Source organism: Macrobrachium rosenbergii, chromosome 50 (genome assembly GCF_040412425.1).
Source record: "Macrobrachium rosenbergii isolate ZJJX-2024 chromosome 50, ASM4041242v1, whole genome shotgun sequence".
NCBI lineage: Eukaryota > Metazoa > Arthropoda > Malacostraca > Decapoda > Palaemonidae > Macrobrachium > Macrobrachium rosenbergii.
Genome location: NC_089790.1, coordinates 19349637 through 19370116, shown reverse-complemented (window position 1 = coordinate 19370116; position 20480 = coordinate 19349637). Strand labels below are relative to the sequence as shown.

General features: G+C 39.9%; 1 protein-coding gene across 1 annotated transcript in view; it reads right to left on the bottom strand.

Moving 5' to 3' along the window:
* LOC136832713 (uncharacterized) overlaps positions 1 to 20480 on the bottom strand; it is an 81709-nt gene that overhangs the window by 12843 nt on the left and 48386 nt on the right. Inside the window, exons 16-19 of the mRNA XM_067094168.1 lie at positions 18840 to 19079; positions 15907 to 16188; positions 14378 to 14647; positions 12388 to 12678 (exon numbers count right to left, since the gene is read on the bottom strand). Coding sequence (XP_066950269.1) covers positions 12388 to 12678; positions 14378 to 14647; positions 15907 to 16188; positions 18840 to 19079 — 1083 coding nt within the window. The remainder of the gene's footprint in view (positions 1 to 12387; positions 12679 to 14377; positions 14648 to 15906; positions 16189 to 18839; positions 19080 to 20480) is intronic.

The following is a 20480-nucleotide window of genomic DNA, read 5'->3' as shown; positions in this document are numbered from 1 at the left end:
CGAATAGCTGACCCAACTTTTCAAAGGTCACCTTCGCGAGCCTTTACAGATTGCTCGGTCCACGCACCTGAGGTGGACCCCACCTCAAAATGTCTAGGTGCAAAACTTATATCTTATAACACAGATATTATAGCACAACCAGTTCATTCAAGAAACGCATTAATCTAGACGATTTCACTCCTGGTACTGCCTCACGCTGAAAGGCCTGCGACTGCGCACGCCAACGGTGATCCAACCAAGATGAAAGGCTTGCGACTGCACCAGACCAAGCTGAATGTATTCTTGCGTCTCCCAGCGATCTGACGAAAATGAATGGCTCGCAAATCCTTTTTGCGCCAACCCAACGTCTCCTCGAAAGTACGGCAACATGAAGACATCCTGCCCGACATCTCTCCAAAGTGCAGAAGTAACGTTGACAGCTTTCTCATATGTTGAGGACGGTGAAGCTATTCCAACCTCTCCATTTCGAGGAAGTGGTATTTTCCGCGAGTCGGTCATATTGACAGTCATATCAAAAAGTAACTCGCCTATTCCCTATACCATATTATTACTGAACCAAATAAGACAACTAGTACAAAGGTCATATGTTCTCATTGTGAAACAATTCCAAGTTGGTACCCGGAATTTCCACAGTCAACTCACTATCAAGTACACTAACTCTAAAGAATTATTCATAAAAATTCTATCCAACAGAAAAAAGTACTCAAGAATCCTATCCATACACTGAACAATGAAAGGCAATCCTAAACATCTGAAAGGTATCATATCTCGTAAAAGACATCAAGGTTCTACTCCGGTTAGCGAATATTTCGCAATACCTGACTAATTCTCAACACCATAGCAATTGACTTAGGCCTAATGGCAATCGCTCCTATGATCCTAACAACTACAATTACTCATGGTACAGCTCCCTTAATTTTAAAAGAGAACTGAAAAAACCCAAATACTCGAATTCGATATCCCTATCAAAACCTTCCTAAACTTCTCCGAAATCCTAACTGACATATCCCAACCCGAAAAAGATCAGACCCGTTCGGTCCGATATACTAAATACCTCCCCAAAACAAAATCCTAAACAACAAACCCTTATTCTGTAACTCTATATTCAAAGATATTGCGTCAGACGACAAAACATCATAACATAATAACATAATAACACAATAACACACGGGTCAAATCTCGTATGAAATTAGCCCATGTCACAATTCCCAAAATCATATGAAAACAAACCATTAACTCAAAGTAACCCACTTCTATCGCCAAGTGCGAACGATGAAATCCCTAACCGCAGTTGCGATCCATATAAAAAAAACAAAAACTCAAATTCATATATCTACAAAACTCTACGGCATTCTGCACACAATTTACACTAAGTACTGCAGCTTACATCAGAAATCACAATGAACCCGAACTATTAAAAATTCGTAAAACTCTACGGAGTAACGTCCTCCTGAATTACAACAAACTACAAGTCATGCCCATTTACAACCCATTAACACCCAAAAGGAAAAAAAATGACCTGTAACTACCCATTACCATAACAACAATACAACCCAGGAATGCATCTGATAATAATTTATCTTCATCTTGCTTCTCTTCGAGCAAGGGTATGTCCCAAGTGACATTTTCACCAGTAACATAACACACAGCGTTTCCCTCAACATCACGAATAACAATCTCTTCCGAGACTGCCGACTCACTATTTCTCCCCGAAGTATGCACTATAGGAACGTGTTTGTCCCCTACATGAAATATCTCAGAACTACTAGTATCCGAGACATAGACACCAAATGTCTACTCTCGTCTCCCACACAGGATTCGGTATGTACTCCCTCATCCTCAACTGGAAAATATCTGCTCAATGCATCTGCAACCACATTATGCTTACCTTCAATGTATTTGAGGTTTGCATCAAAATCTCTCAATGTCAAAAACTGCTGGATCAACACTTCCCTTTGTCCAAACGGAAAGTGTCACTCAAGCAAAGGCAAGCGCTCTGCCCACATACTCACACACACATACCCACATGCACATACGTGTGTGACTACAAAAACCAAGAAGTGCATTCACACTTGTGCAAAAACTGTTTTGCACCCTGCAACTCATAAATATCACGTAGGATACTACCCAAATATTAAAGTTCCCAGAAATAACCCAACAACCAAATATCACCCTTACATAATACACGCCGACACGTACCGCAGATTGCTATAAAAAAAAAAAAAAACATAAAATAATACGCTCAGCGCTTCACTAGGCATGGCAAAGCAAGCACAACGCTCTGCCCAAACTCGTGACGCAATTACTATGTCACCGTGGTAACACAACCGTTGCAACCGAAACATCAGTCAAAACTCAACGACAAAAAACACACAGTTGTCCCTATCACCAGTTACAACACAACGAAAAGGACAATTTCACATTAACACAACTAAAAAAAAGAAAAAGATAACATCACAACACTTACGTTAGCAGCGCGCGACTTTCCATCAAGCGAAGAGAGAGAAACAAAAAACACTCGCGCGTCTTCACGTGTCTTAACACACGCATAGCGGTCTTAATACCGCAATTATTGCACAATATCACTGTTTTTACCCCCTACCCAAAACACTCTTCACGAAACACTAGCTAGCGAGAGAGACGCTCGCAGCTCGCCCCCAGTAACTGCTGACTCCCACAAAATCCTATCCTGAGATGCCAACACTAATTTATGTCTCTTCGGAAACGTATACATGCCTAATTATTTAACACCTTCTAACTGCCCTAACTACCTTATACGCTACCTTTTACGCTGCCACCAAAAACTGTAAAGGCCATTTCTGAGCCTATACTTGATTTAAGTCTCTGTTTTATGAACAGAGGTTTGATCTCGCTTATCCCGAGACAATGTGTAACGTGAGCCGATATCATAAGTTATATCTTTCCCTAACTAAAATCTGAGGACTACTGGAATGAGATACTAAGTACAAAACTAAAACCCTTTATTGACAAAATCAACGAAAAATAACTTCTTAAAAATTACGAAGAATGAAATCCAATGTTTCACATAACTATCAGAAAATCTTCTAAGGAAATAAGGTTCCAAAATCATAAACCCCCAATTACAGAAAATAACTCATCTGTCAAAACATCAACAGGTCAATCAATTAAAACAGGTCATCTCAAATGTCATACCACTCTCATCCTTGTAGGAGGGAGAGAGGAAAAAGGAATAGGAATGGAGTGGAACAGAAATACTCCACAAGTCCTCTGGGACAGTCTCCATGTGAAAAATCACTCACATCTTCAGACACACATGAATCGGATCTCACAAGTCCCGATTCGAACAACGGTTCCTCCCATTATATTCATTATGTAACGCACGAAAGAATGTACTTTTGTATGACATCATTCGAGGTCAAAGTTCGGCAACACACGCCTCTGTATTTCAAGGCGTCACTATCGACATGCATCCTTCAAAACCGGATTTTGTAACTGGTTCAGCTTCTAGAACGTTCTTTGCTGAAAACGCATTTGCCAGCCCATGTCTTGTCACCAAGGTGGTTTCTTCGACCCTTGTGGTATGCGAATGTTTCAGCATTTTCCTATTTGCTGCGTATAGTGAAAATGGACCCTGCGAATAGCTGACCCAACTTTTCAAAGGTCACCTTCGCGAGCCTTTACATATATCCTTACCAAGTAATTACATAGCTATATCGGCAGTTAAAAATTTGAAGTTCATGGTAGCGATTCAATTGTTCTGAGTGCAGGTACCAACCTCACCCTTGTCAGGGAACGATAGGTACAACGAAACAGAGAAAATCACTTCTTTTGTGCTTAATGTCCATCAGAGGGGAGGAGGGAGGGCTCTGAGCTGTAATTACTTGGTAAGTACAGTATATATGAAACTTAAAATTATTATGAAAATACCATTTTCATATATGTAACTTACCAAGTAATTACATAGCTGAATCCCACATTGATAGGAGGTGGGATAAATGAACATATTCTGTTTCAAAAACATTTAGATATGAAGATGAGTCTGAAACGTGAAATCTGTTAATACTGGTAAAAATACTTGTTGTATCCTTGCCTGGTAAGAAAGCCACAGCAGGAGATTACTACTTTTTGGTTGGTGCTCATCTTGACCAGTAGTGACTTAGTGGAGTAGCCGAGATAAGTCCCTACTTTAAAGATGGAGCTTGTAAGTAAAGGAGTTTTCCGAATACTCAAAGACAACAAAGAAAAAATTTGCCCTTGCCCTGGGCACAGTACCAAATCAAAAAAGACCAAATAAAATCATTACCTACACCGAAAACCATGAAAATTAAAAACCATCATAACACTTCCATAGACTGGTGGTCACTCCGGGTGCACTGTACCCCCTGGCTTCCCAAAAAAACTCAACACCCAAAATTCAAGGCAAAGAAGTTATGGACAGAAAGGGGTGCTTCCTATGCTTCTTCCCCCAACACCAAGCCAGCCACCGATAACAGACCTAAGGTACTGCAATTCTCAAACGTCGTCTCTATTTCTTTCAAGTAGTGCGAGGCAAAAATGGAGTTGCACTTCCAGTATGTCGACTGGAGGATAGCTAAAGCTGACATATTATGTTTAAATGAGTTGGACGTGGGCGCCGCCCTAATCTCGTGCGCCCTCACCTTAACAGAAGGCAGACCATCTTCCTGTATTTGAGAGTGTGGCTCTAAAATAAGGCTTCTAAGAAAGAATGACAATGCATTCTCTGACATGGGTTTAGCCAGGTTTCTCACAGAACACCAGGTTACTGGTAGGTCCTCTGATCTTCTTTGTCTTGTCCAAATAATACCTCAGAGCCCTTACTGGACACAGAACTCTCTCCTCCTCTTCTGGTCCTAGAACGTCCATAAGAATCTTAATGGAGAATGAGTGTGGTCAGGGATTAGATGGAGACTCGTTCTTAGCTAGGAAGCCAAGCAAGAAAGAGCAGACAGCATCTCCTTGCAAAAAACCAATACGTTTGTCAATTGCCTGCAGCTCACTCGCTCGTTTAGCCATGGCAAGGCTACTAGAAAAAGTTTTCTTTGTTAAATTCTTAAGAGAAATGGAATGGAGAGGTTCATAAGTAAGGCCCGTTAACCATTTCAGCACCACATCTAAGTTCCACGAAATAGAGGCATCTCGTGGCTGCTTAGTAGCCTTGAAAGACCTTAGATTACTAAAGTCTTGACTAGAACCTAATTCTACTCCCCTATGCTTAAAAACCGACCCCAACATCGATCAGTAGCCTCTAATAGTCGACGAAGAGAGCTTCTTACTGTTTCTTAAGAAAAGAAGGAAATCCGCTATTTGAGCTACATTGGTCTTAGCAGACGAGGCATTATTGTCGCTGCACCACTTGAGGAAGATGGACCACTTGGCCTGGCAGACTCTGCAGATAGACTGCCATCTGCATCTGGTAACAGCTTCTGCAGCTTGCTTTGAAAACCTGTTCGCTCTGACAAGTCTCCGGACAGTCTGAATCCTGTCAGAGCTAAAGCAATTAGACTGATGAAATTTCCAGAGGTGGGGCTGTTTGAAAAGCTGTGACTCTGAGGAAGTAACCTTAGAAAGTCCACAATAAGTCTCAGAATGTCCGGGAACCATTCCTTGAGTAGCCAGAAGGGAGCCATCAGTGTCACTGACACGTTGTTGTGAGCCTGGAACTTGTTGATCACTGCTCTCACCATGTTGAAAGGGGGAAAGGCGTAAAGGTCCAGATTCGACCAGTTTACCAGTATGGCATCTGTCGCCCACGCTTGTGGGGTCCGGAACTGGCGAGCAAAATAGAGGAAGGCGGTAATTCCTCGAAGTGGCAAACAGATCCACTGTTGGTCTGCCCAACAACTTCCAGAGATTGTCACAGACTGTTGAATTCAGAGTCCACTCTGTCGAGAGGACTTGCCCTCGTCGACTTAGTTCATCTGCCCGGACATTCATCCTCCCTTGGATAAATCTTGTGATTATCCTGACCTGATTCTGGTCCGGTCGAATGAGCAGTTCCACCCTGCTTCTTGAAGTACGAGAGAGCTGTGGTGTTGTCCGAATGAATGACCATGGCTCTGTCTGCGACTACTTCCACATAGCGCTTCAAGCCTAAATGGGTGGCCAACAATTCCACGACGTTAACGTGCAACTTCCTTTGCTCCAGGGACCATGCGCTGGAAGCTTCTAGGGTCCCAAAAGTGCTCCCCAACCTTGGTCCGAGGCGTCTGCATAAAAGGATAGGTCGGGGCTCAGAATATGAAGAGACTTTCCCTCTGACAGTGTCTCTGGGCATCCACCACCAGAGATCCTCCTTTATCTCTGACGTAATTGGAAACGTCACTGTGTCTGGTTGCTCCCTTCTGTTCCAGCTTGCCCTTATGAAAAACTGGAGGGGCCTCATGTGAAGTCTTCCTAGCCTCACAAACTGTTAGATAGATGAGAGGGTTCCCAGCAGACTCAACCACCGATTTGCAGAGCAAACTGGGAATAGAAAGGAGATCTTGCACTGATCTTAGGCAGGACTATATCCTCTTGGGGAGGGAAAAACCCAAAAACTCAGAGAGTTGATCTTCATCCCTAAACAGAGAATCTCCTGAGTAGGGACTAGTTGAGATTTCTATTGATTTATCAAAAGTCCAAGTTCTTTGGCAAGGAGAAGGGTTACTTGTAGATCCTTTGTGCATTGTTCCTGTGACAGGGAGGGGAGGAGCCAGTCTTCCAGGTGTAGACAAATGTTTATATATATCAGGTGAAACCATTTCAACAGAGGGGATAGGACTTGCGTGAATACCTGAGGTGCAGTGGAAAGACCGAAGCAAAGCGCTCGAAACTGGAACACTCTGCCTCTGAAAACATATCTCAGGTATTTCCTGAGCTCCAGATGGACTGGAATGTAGAAATATGCGTCTTGCATATCTAGTGTTATCATCCAGTCCCCCTGCTGGATGGAGGATAACACTGACTGATTTGTCTCCATCTTGAACTTTGTCTTTTGAATGTAGAAGTTCAAAGCACTGATGTCGAGGACAGGTCTCAACGCCCCCCGATGACTTGATGACAACAAACAGTCAGTTGTAAAAACCTTTTGAAGAACGATCCTCCACTACTTCTATGGCTTTCATCCTTAGAAGAGCTGACACTTCCTCCCTGAGAGCTACAAACCTCTCGGAGCCCTCTGAGTATGCTGTCAATGTGATTGACGAAGTTATGAGAGGAGGGTACTCTTTGAATGGAACAGAGTACAGTAACCCTCTTTTAAAACCTTGATTGTCCAAGGTTCCATGCCTTTGGCACTCCACCTCTTCCAAAAGAGAGTGAGTCTGGCCCCTACAGGCCCACAAAGGATGGGAAAGCCACTTTCTGAAAGAGGGTTTGTTGGAAGTCCTTGTGACGGACCTTGCTGAAAATCGCACCTTAGAAGGGGTCTAGAGAAGCCCTGTTTGCCTCCTTGAAAGGGCTGCTGCTGTAGAGGAGATACCGACTTGGATGGAACAGAAGCAGAATACTCCTTAGGGTGCTTTGCTTACTGGGCTAGACGACCTTGCATGGAATTCTTCTCTAAGTTGGTGGATATCTCCTTAACTGCCAACTGTGGGAACAAGAAATGTCTGTCCAAAGGGGAGTACAGAAGAGCAGACTTCTGGACAGATGTAATTCCTTTTGTGGTGAAGGAGCACCACAGTTCCCTCTTCTTGAGGACTCCCATAGCAAAAAGAGCTGCCAGTTCAGAGGAGCCATCCCTTACTGCCTTATCTGCGCAGGATAAGGCACCTAGCCAGTCAGAAGACAAGTCCGTCGCCAGCACACCATGTTCTTCAATCTTTCTAGCTAGCACTCCTATCGTCCAGTCCAGAAAACTGAACACCTCGAGAACCTTAAATAGGTGTTTCACTAAGTGGTCAAATTCCAATGAGGCGAAGAATACCTTAGCTGAAGAAAAAGCTGAACATCTCGCCGAGTTGATTAATCCTGATGAGTCACCTTGGGAAGAGGCAGCACCTCCCAAGGATGGAGCTTCTCCTGTAGAATAGGAGAGGTATCTCCTAGCTATCAATCTTGCTGGAGGAAAAGCAAAAGCGGCCTTTCCTTGCTCCCTCTTAACAGACAACCCATCCTCTACTTCCTTAAGAGCCTTCCTACCTGAGGAAGAGAGAACCATCTTCAATAGGCAAGAGCTAGAGTCTGTCTGATTCCTCATCAGAAAGGTAGAGGTGGGCGAAACCGGAGCAGCTGGTTGGAAATGCGAGGGAAAAGACACTAAAAAATACTTCATCAATGAGGCATATGCAGCAGGAGTGGGCTCCTGGACAATCTCTTCCTCTTCAGAAGACACTGGAGACAAAGAAGCCTCTTGAGAAGGCTTAAGCAAGGTTGGCACCTTGTGCAGCAAGCCATGCACATCATCCAACTGTTTCTTAATGTGTGCAAAAGACAAATTCTCTGACACTAAAGCAGGCAAAGCAGAAGAATATGGGCACTCGGTTGGCACTGAGTGCTCGGTTGGTGCCGCATGTTCCATTGGCATTAGGAGCCCGGATAATGCCGAGCGCTACGAGACAGGCACTTTGGAGAACAAGACAGGTGCTCTGGAGTCCAAGACGGGTGCTTGGGAGTCCGAGACTGGCATTCGGAGACTGGAAGACACTCTGGCGAATACACTGAATGCTCATGTGGACATCCATAAGATGAGGGTTTGCTGGAAGAACACTTAGGAATCAACAACTGACATTCAGCATGGGAGCGATCGGGAGAATAATGAGTTGGGCTGTGCCACTTACTGCAACCTGGTTGCAGACTATGAGCAGGGTCTCTAGAGCGCCTGGGAGAAATGGGAGACTCGCCCAGAAAACGTCACATACGTCTCTTCCCCAGACTGGAGAGATCAGAATCCAACAACAACTGGTAGGCATTTACAGCGATGCCTTTCCAACAGCTGTCGGAACTAAGCATCACAGAATCGGATGAGGGGCCGACTGCTCATGGGCAAAAACCCCGCTGACCTCCCTTGGACCTTCAATATGTCAACTCCCAGGTTCAGGGGAGTGTGACAGTGACCTTTGTCCAAGAGAGTCAGCGGGACAAACAGTCACCTCCTCCACTGGCACTGACACTGACATTTTTGTTTAAACCTGTGAACTTCGTCCATCAGGACCTTATGTGCTCACCTAATTTTGATACAGTGTTGACTACAAGATCAAATTTATGGTCAAATTTACTCTCGAGGCTGGCTATGGCATTGGGATCAGAAGAAAGTTTCCCTCCCTAGGCTAGAATTACTTGGTGCCCTATTGTGTACTAGGCTTATTGTATTTGTGAAGTCCACACTGCAGCTGGTCCAGGGCTGGACTGATTCCATGGTTGCCCTAGACTGGATTAAGGAAGAACCAAACTGATGGAAAACCTTTCTAGCTAACAGAGTTGTGGAAATTCAAGGATTGACCACTCCTTTTTATTGGCAACATTGTCCTGGTAAGGACAACCCTGTGGATCTGATATCTAGAGGTGTTTATGCGGAGCAACTCACACAGTCTGATCTTTGGTTAGTGGGTCCTTCTTGTCTTTGCACATCACCTCTCCCACTTCAGGAAGACACGAGAAAAGAACAATGTGAAACTGACACTGTTTGTGTTGCAAGTTGAGCCTGATCAGCCTTTGTTTGAATTCTCTTGATGGAGCTCCTTTCCGAAGGCACTCAGTGTTGCAGGTTGGGTGTTAAGATTTCTTGGTAATTGCAGAGGTTCCTACCTTAAAGCTGGTGGTCCCTTGACTTATGGGGAATTCAAGAAAGCCAAGGTAACACTGCTTTACTTTGCTCAAAAAGAGGACTTTGCAAGAGAAGTGACTGCTTTGACAAGGTCTCGGCCCCTCCCAAAGGGGTCCTCCTTGGTCAAACTCGATCCTTATCTAGATGAGGATGGTTTACTGAGAATAAAGGGGCGCTCAGAGAGTGCTGAATTGAGTTTTGAGAGTAGGCACCTTATCATTCCCTGGTACTCATATTGCTTTGTTGCTGGTTCGTTTCCAGTATAGGTTACTTAAACATGCTTGTGTTACACTTGTTTTCACTTTACAAAATAATTACTGAATCATTTGTCTTCGTCAGATTGCAGAGAGGGTTTGCAGAGAATGTGTTGCTTGTCGTCAATGTGAAGCCATGGCCTGTTCTCAGCCTGTGGCTCCCCTTCCTGAGTTAAGAGTTAAATTGTCCCCTCCTGCCACTGTTACTGGTCTAGCTTTTGCTGGTCCCTTGTTTTGTTTTGATTTTCCTTCCAAGAAGTTGTATATTCTTCTTTTTACCTGTGCTGTTGTTCGAGCAGTCCACCTCGAGCTTACTGAGCCCCTTTCAGTTGCTGACTGCAATTTGGCAATTCGACGGTTCTCGGCTAGATTTGGTGTCCCTTCAGTATTCTACTGGGACAATGCTAAATCCTTTGTGGGTGCCTCCAACCTGTTGAAGCAACATTATGGCCCTTTGCCACCCCAGTGGAAGTTTATTGTACTTAATGCACCATTAAATCAGTAAAGGTTGCATTGAGAAGGATGTTGGGCACTAAGACATTGTCTACGAGTGAATTAGACACATCACTCCAGGAGGTGGAGGCTTGTATTAATTCTAGACCCTTGACATTTGTAGGTGAAGAACCTGATGCTGCTAATCCCCTTACCCCATCTCATTTCCTTATTGGTAGTTCAGCAGGGATTCAGTTAGAACTGGCAGATGAGCCTGCCTCAGGTATATCCTCAAAGAATTTGAGTGTGAGAGAGGCTGCGCATCTGAGTCAGTTAAAGAAATTTTGGAGAATCTGGTAATCAGAGTATCTTAGAAAACTGCCTTGCATGGTAAAGGGGTTCAAAACAAATTGTAATTTAAAGAAGGGTTCGGTTGTAATAGTAAAAGAAAGAATGCCATGGTTGATGTGGCCCCTTGGAGTTATTACTGAGTTGTACCCTGGTAAAGATGGAGTAGTGAGAAGCGTTGAGCTTAAAACTAAATGTGGATTTAAAACTAGACCTGTGCAAAACGTGTATAATTTGGAAATATCAGATGTCAGTGCGGAAGAGGTTTGTAATTCCCCTGATGAAATAAAGGACAGTCTGATTGTAGAGGATCATGTGGACTCTGTTGAATCATCCCCTGAGTCTAATGTAGGTAAAACCCGAAGGGGGAGGTCTATCAAGGCACCTGTTAAACTTGACTTGTAAAATGAATTCCAGTGCGAGAAGAACCCTAAAAGGGTTCAGAGGTCTGGTTAAACAAATCATTTGTAACTAACTAATTCCTATGATGATAGAAGTGTTGGCACACTCCTATAGAAGTGTTGGCACACTCCTATGGTAGGGAGGATGGTAAATGTCTTTTTTGTCCAATGAGAATGCTACTGTTCTTGTGTTTACGTTGTACCATCCAAGAGAATGCTCCCAGTTTTGTATTTACATTAAATCATTTTGAATTGTTCTTAAAATCTACCCTTTCGAGGGAACCCTTTATTGGATAATTGTTAAATATTTTCTTACATGACAATTGTAAAGTGTAATCCTTGAAAATTGTATTTGTGTTGTAAAACAAATGTTGAGTTTCCCCTTTTATCTGAGGATGCATACTTCTCCCCCATCCTCTGTGCCTTTAGGCCCACCCCGTGCCTTGTCGTGTTTATACCTTTTATTTTTGTAGTTTATTGCCATTTTTAATGTTGAAACTGTGATTTAAGGTTTCAATTTAATTGTGTATTTTCTCTGTACCATTTTTGTGAATTTTTGAATGAATTGAGATACTTAAAAAGAGAACTGTGGGACCTGTTGCTCCCCAAGCCATTTTTGAATCTCTGTAAGTAAGTATACCTTAGTTTAACCAGACCACTGAGCTGTTAGAATCTCTGTAGTTGAGACTGAGAAAGGAATAAAGCAACGGAGGTAAGAGTCACAAGTTTCCTTTCTGCCGAGTTAGTGAGTTTTTGGCAGAGATGACTATGTCTCAAACTGAGGGGCTCATGCCCAACCATTACACACAGTTTTCAAACTGTACCCATTCAAACTGTACCCAAACCTTTTCCTTTTCACATAAATTCATATCCAGATCATACTCACTAGGATTTAATCTGGTTTCTGCTGATACAAATCAGTGTCTGACCCAATTTGACTGCTTGTCTTTTTTTTCCTGACATTTCTTCTTGATCCTTGTATTGTGAACTGTTTATGCTCATTGAATGGATCTTATAGTGTCCATGACTACTCATGGGCTTGCTGTAATTGGCATGTCTTTCCCTGACCAGTAACCTGTCTAGTTCCTAACTGTATGGTCTAGATGAGGATGGTTTACCGAGAATAAAGGGTTTAATGTCAAATTACATACGGATTACTAAAAGAAGTATGTAAAATATACAAAAAATACACTTTCATACTTACCTGCCAAAGTAAGAATTGCAGTTCCTGTAGAAGGCAATTGTTCCTTTTCTTTATCCAACACTGCGAAAATAGCATTTTTCTTGTCGAATATAGGAACATCATGGGAGAACTTGAATATTTTATAAGTGTAGTCAGTTACTGTCCCTTCTCCAGATACAGTTAACATGTTGTTTCCCTCAGGTACATTTACCACTATATTCACATCTTCACATTTTTTGTCCAAGGAAACTTTTGTACTGGTGTCACTTACTCGGCTGACTTTGGTAATGTACATATGACTTGGTTCTGGGCCTGAAATATTACAAAATACTGATTACATTACATAAATTTCAACTGATTACTTTTGCAGATCTTATCATTCCTATACCTGCTATCAAAGAATGTAAATCTTTTCTTAGTCTTAAGAAAAATGTGAAGAATAAGATAAATAAAGTTATACTGCACTGATATATCAACCTGACTATGAAAAATAAATAAATTTTGTTTCTTGAAGATGCAAACCTTCTCTTCAATCTCAATTTAGTGAAAATTATATTGACTGTCTGATGCCACGGCTGCCTCACACAGCAACCAAAATGAATTGTCAATATGAAATGCAAAACATTATGAAACTTGAGATTTTCGGGAAACCGCAAAAAAATGTTAAAATAAAGAATAGAACTTTAAGTGGTGATCTTTAACTGATGACAAAAGAGAAAAAACTCTACCAGAACAACAATTTCTTTTACTCACAAAGCTCATGATAATTTGAGAACAGAGTAAACTAAAATTAGTCCTAACAGCACATTCATGTAGTCAGACATTCATCTGATGACACAAAGAATCCAACATTCTCACGTCTATGATCACTGTAATAGCAATCCAACACCTGTTGCACAAGTTTGTCATGTCAGTTATGTTGAACAAATGCACCAATAGAAATATGACTGACGTAAAACCCTTTGCCATATTCACCATTGTCCAACTTCAATTTTACAGCTTTCTGTTTGATGAAAAATGTTAGTTTAATGATTTGATACATGAGCGTGAAGAAATTATTACAGTAGCTGTAAAATCTCTGTGAATCTGACACAAAGCTAAGGCATCTGAGGGATAAGAAAGAGAGCATTTTCTTGCCTGATATTGAACTATTCATTTCCTGATGAAACAAACATGACAATGATATACACCACAAAGTTGATGAAAGTGTTGCAACAGCCCTATGAACTCTGGAGAAGTGAACAGGGTTAAGTGACAAAAACTATCACAAATGAGAAATGTATAACATATCCCATTATAAATTAGAACACTGCATTTGTGTATGAAAGTAGCAAGATTCTACCAATTAAAATGATAACTGTATATCAGAAGTACATTACATTACATACATTCAGCTAACTAAACAAGAACATTGTACTATATGGGAAATATAACAGCTCAACCCACTAAATTTGAACATAGATCTGAGAAGAATAAAGGTTCAACTTATTGAAAACAGAACATTGTAAAGCAAAAGTATAAAGGTTCAACCCACTAAACTAAAACTTTATGTATGAGAAATATAAAGGTTCAACCAACTAAAATTAGAGCATATAAGGAGAATAAAGGCTCAACCCACTAAGTCAGAACACTGTAATAAGATGTATAATAGTTCAACCCACAAAAATTCACACACAGTACATGAGAAATTTAACAGTTCAACACACTAAAATGAGAACACTATATAAGCGAAGTATAAAGGTTCAATCCAGCAAAAGAAAAAAAAAGTGCATTTGATATGGAAATATACAAGTACAGTAGTTCAACCCACTAAAATTTCACAGAGACCCTTTGCATCTAATACAACTGGAGGTGACAATGATGAAAGTCATCACTATCACCTAAATGATGTTATCTGCATCCTGATCATCACAAATTTATATTCACAGAACTCAATTTAAAAATCCAACTAAAGTATTCAAATTCTAGTTTTCAATAATTTTGCTGTTTTTAATCATTCAACATTTCTTACTTGTATCCAGTGGCTCAATATTTGTTCCCGTAGAAGATGAATTATCTCCTTCCTTGTGGACTGAGAGCTGATAACTCACTGTTAGATCAAGATCAAAAAAGGTGGAATAACAGGAATCCTCACTATCACAGTGAACTTCTGAGGACCGCTCTTCAGCCTTTCCAAGCATACCAGAAGCTTCAAGAGTAGCAACATACTCATCAGCATTTGCTGCTGTCCAGTGCACCGCCATTGACTTTCCATCTAGTTTACTGACACTGAATTTCAAATCTGTAAAAAAAATTGTTATTCCAGTAAACTGAAAAGTAAAATCACCTTTCTGTTCATACACCAGTAAATAAAACAAGGTTATCTTGAGCTTCTCTTTTCTTTAAGCTTCTCTTTCTTCCCTCAAAACATATAAGCTAAAGCATCTCTGGATACATTCTCCTTGTATTCATTTCAGATGAAAGCCCTACAAGTATTGTAAAATGGTATTGGATGGTCTCATTAAATTGCTTTAAAATGACAAATTTCTAATTAATTTGTATTTTTCCTAACATACAAACCTGAGGTCTTTACATATGGATAACTTTGGGCACAGCTGGAAAGTCCAGCCGTTAAACTTTTGCAAGGCAGTTATGGTAACAGTTACCTATACTTACCTATGGTAGGGCAGAAGTACCTCCCACCCAACCGGTATGCATTCAATCTCTTCAGTTTACCTTTTGCCTCAGGTAAAGAATGATGGGTGGTAAGAGGTGGGCCTTATATGTAAAGACTGCAGGTTTGTATGTTAGGAAAAACACAAATTAATTAAAAATTTGCCATTTGTTCTTACACGAATACAAACCCTAGGTCTTTACATATGGAGCCTTACTATTGGAGGGAGGATTCTAGGTAATTTTCTGAACTGACTGGCAGTTCGACTCACCTGGATTGTCTTCCTGGGACCAGGGATCATCAGTTCAAGGTGGGACACAAAGTGTTTGTTTAGTTACAACTGGATGCAAACAAGCTGATGTTAAAGAGGAGACGGCAAGTGGAGACGGCCATAAAAAGTCAAGGAAGCGATTAATCATATGGACTTCAAGGTTGATGTTGGTGGAGAATTAATCACTTTCGTGCAAACATCCTGACCACTGGCCAATCTTCCAAGTGCCTCAAAAGTCTGATCATGTTCTTGAGGTCCCAAACTGTTAAATACTGGGCTCTGCTTAGCAAAGCAACTATTCTTTAGCTTTAGATATGTCCTCAGGATTCTTGCTCGCACATATATCATAAACTTACTTGAGATACCAAGGACCAACTCCTGCCAGCTGGCAATAACCAGCATGCCTCTCAAAAACTTCCTGGGTTTCACTTCTGCTGGAAAAATACAACTGACAGCCTTTTTGTTATTTGTCTTATTCTTTATCACTGTATGGTGTGTTTTTTGGAATGCTTTCCACACAGATAGGCCCCCATAACTGAGGGGTTTTATGTTACAACAAATAACTACTAAACAGCAAAAAAATAAAAACAAAAAAAAATTACAATGGTGTACTTACGCTCAACATTTTTATGTCCAGATTCAGTTACATTCCCTCCACTTGTGCAAACCACCACCAAATCTAGAGCCTGTGATGAATTTGTAAGGGGTACAGCATTACTATGACAGCAAGTACTATCATTGTTTTTAATGCAATCAATCTCTGCTCCATTTAGAAGTTTCTCTTTGGAAAAAAGCGCCAATCCTACATGATCACTGGTCTCAATGCAAGCAGCTGATAATGTAATACTTCCAGTACCATCTTTGTCATCTTGCAGTTGCAAATTGTTTACAGTTAAACCTGTTACCAAAAAAAGTTGGATGCAATTAGTAAAACTGACACAACCATGAACACGAAATTTACTTATATAAAAAATTTGAAGCAAAACATGAATTATAAAGAGCCTCACAGAAAAGGCACACTTTTTTGTACGACAAAAGACTGAAGAGCCCTCTTGATGATGGACTAAGTTTTGGACTATTCTTCTCATTTCAAGTACAAGTATACATACAACTCCATACAATATAGATAACAATCCTATCTCAAAGGTAAAAGTGGTGCAATAGGAGAACATCTGTATAATGTGCTGTAAAATTTCAAAATGCAAAGTCATTTAACTGAGACAGATGGCAGCCATTCCTACGTAAAAATAAAAACAGTGCATTATAAAATCTCAAGATTTTAAATAATAAAGCTACATGAGTTCTATCTGCATTAAACAAAAGTAAAAGTGGGATGCAGATGCCTGAAATGGATACCTCCTGAAACTTTCCTGTAATTAACATAAACTGTTGGATTTCAGTGATGTTCCTGCTGAATTGAAGATTCTCTTTTCTTGTTGATGTTCAGGTTTTCAATCTTCATAGTGTATTTTAATTGTTTTATGTTTACTTAACATATTTTTGTAACACTGTAATTTAAAACTTTTCTTCATTCTTATACTATATATTTTCTAACAATTATTTTCATGAATTTTTACTATTAGCTGTGACAAGCAAAATACTTTTTGCCATCCATCATATTGTCAGATCTTGAAAATTAACCATATGGAAATGAAGGTTTACCCAGTCTTTTATCCTTTTGGTTCCTTTATTTTTGGGAGTTTTCTACTGCTGTTGCAAAAGTACAATATAGTGTGAAATCCCAGCCAAATCCCACAACATTTAGTGAAAAGGCAATAACCTTTTAGAAATTTCATGAAAATGATAATCCTCCAGCAAATAATTGTAAGATAATACTGTGTCCAAAGTAATATTACCGATACTGTACATGAAAATGCAAATTTAGAGTGCAAGAACAATAAAATTTTGGCATAGTATGTTGTTCGTCCTCCATGAAAGGAGCTTTTTGGTAAATTTACACTCTCTGGAGACCAAATTTTCCGAGACAACCACACCACAGATCCAAACTGACAACCAGCACCATGAACTGTAGGGTCACATCAGAGAACTGACTTAGATATTACGGTGATGAGCACACCACTGACAGGGGTACCCCAGGAACTACAGTACTGATCCCCTCACTAGCTGACTCGTGCTCTTGCTTGGAAACTACCTTGAATACATGGCATTTCAACAAGGCACACAAATTCTGAAGTATGAATTCCACAAATAAGAAACTATTTTTCCCACAATGAATGGACTGACACTGGAACTGGTGACCTTACTTTTGAAGCAAGGAATGGAGGGCTTTTTCAGAGAGTGAATGACAAAGGGGACTACTGTACCATTTTTCTTCAAAGTTTCCCTTTCACTTCTGCATCTCATGATCTGTGCTAATCTTTCAAAGAGAGCATTCTCAGAGAAATGATTCTTGAAAATAAAAGTCTTAGCATACAGGGAATCTTAGGAATGCATAAATTACCACTATGATTGAAGCTTATAAACAAGAGAAAATGGCGCAAACAAAATGCTTAGCCAAAGGTAACTGGAATTCATCATATTAAAGTACTGGGACCATAGTCAAGTGCTTGCCTGATAGTTTACTATCTCGATATGTAATGACAAAACAACTACCCATGCCCAATACCAAAGGTTGCTAGCAACCCCCAAACCCCACCTCCCACCAAAAAAAAAAAAAAACACAAATGACGGGAGATACTCTGACAACCAGACCAGAAGAAACATTTACATAAAAGAGATCCTAAAGAGAGTAAATATAACATGAAAATTCTAGAAATTTGCATTCTTCCGACAATGAAGGGGACAGATATGAACTGCAGGGTATGACGACCCATAAAAAATTTGGTCTCTGGAGTGGCTAAGAGAGACCCTAAACAGAAAAAAATACTCAAATTCCAAAACCATAGGGAATAACAAGCAATCTGCTGGAAGGGAGCAGAAAAACTTGACTCTGGATTATTAACAAGAATGAAATAAAGTAGAAAAAAAGTAGGGAATACAGTGCAGGAGGAAATGTTGAAAAAATATAAAAATTAACCAGTGTAAGTACAGTTCCATTTCAAGGATATTACCTTTACAAGAAACTATTGTAATTATTATTAGTATCATCATTAAGAAATGGGTAAAAAAAGGTACGCCAAAAGTGAAATTATGAGGTGTGCACTACAAAACAAAAAAAGTATGAAGGTATGGAGAAAGATTCTCAAAAAATGCCTAGGAAGACTGTGAAAATGAACAACTGTTACTTGGTACAAAGATCAAACACTGAGGCCATTAAAAGACAAGAAACATACAAAAGTTCAAAAGCTGCATCATATTTATGTGGATCTGGAAATTCTATTTGCCAAATTATCAGATGGCTAATTAGTTGAACATTACAAAGAGAGAGGTTACAGGAAAGGCAGCTTCATCAAGTGATGATATATGATGAAACTAGACCTAGGATGAGGATGGAGGCAGGCATGTCAGAGGAATATGAAGTGCTCCTGAGATGATTTCAAACAAAGTAATTAACAAAACTATACAAAACAATAAAATGAGGTACGTCACCTCCAGGAGTGTCAGGCTTTTGGTCTTCACAGACTTCTACAGTGTCCTTGGGACCTTTTGCATGATTCTTTGCTTGAGTACAGAGAGGGACATGCTTGACATCACTGGAAAAGGCGGAGTGATAACAAGGACTTGTACTGCTGTTACAGGTTTCATCCCCGATTGAGACAGTTTTATCATCAAGGACCCTTTCCCTCAGGATTGTAGTGTTAAATATCCACACCAAATCAACATCAAATTCTGCAAGAGGAAAAGGGTGAAGATTATAATACAGTAATATGATTTACAGAGAATAATGTTATCATGACCTATTAAAACTCAGCTCTAGTACAACAAATGTTGCTGTTGTTTCCTTCATCTCATCTTAACTTCATCAGCAGAAGCCATGACTTATAAAACACACACACTCAAAACTTGCAAAACATTCAGAATGCACAGGAGAAGGCGACTATCTAATAAAATCTAATAAAGCAAGAGGAATAAAATATATTGTACACACAAAAAACACAAAACACACAAGCTATAACTGATGTATGTATACCTGGACTTTGGACCTGGTATATAGTTTAAAACAACTATTAAGTATGCAAACCACCACTATTACAAATATTATACTTTGCTTGCATGTTTTTCACAGAAAGTATAAGAAGCAATAAATATGAATTAAAAAGGTAGGAAAAGTAGAGGGAAAAGCAAAAGTAAATATACAAATACAATCAAAATGACACACAACATCATCTTCAACACTATATGATGCAAAGAGTCTCTGTAAAATTTTCCACTTATGTCTTTATCATCTACAAACCTCCACCCATCTCCTGCTTCCTTTCTCATATTTTTCATCCATGTAGGTCTGGGTCTTCCAACTCTTCTGGTGTACATAGAACACTACTGACTCTTGTCTCATACTGTTCACCCAGAGGCTGTGTGACAGACCTCTCTAAGCCACCTCCACCTCCGTTTCATCATGATCTCATCTACATATGGAACTTCCACAGTTTCCCTTATTATATAATTTCTAACTCTATCCTTTCATCTGACTCCTAACATTCTTCTTAAAGCTTTGATTTCAAATTGACAAAATCATTCAGAAATAGTTTCACTTACATGTCTGCACAGCAATACAAATCACACCAAAGTTATGTATAATCATATTTTCATCCATATGCAAGTTTAGTTGTGCAACTGGAACTTCAGAAGTTCAAGCAAAGATGCATGCATTGCTACCCTAATACTACTCTCCTTGCATTTTAATAAATTTTGATCTATTTATTGGTTTATTTTTCCTTTTTTAGTAAGTGGGATCTCTTCTTTATGTATTTCCCTTTACCTCCTCTTACTTCTTGCTAATGAACACCACATTCATTGGAAGCTTGTTCCATATGAATAGGTTTATAATAATAATAATAATAATAATAATAATAATAATAATAATAATAATAATAATAATAATAATAATAATAATAATAATAATAATAATATGCATGGCATGGATTGACTACAAGAAAGCCTTCGATATGATACCACACACATGGCTAATAGAATGCCTGAAAATATATGGGGTAGAGGAAAACACCATCAGCTTCCTAAAAAATACAATACGCAACTGGAATACAGTACTTACAAGCTCTGGGTTAAGAC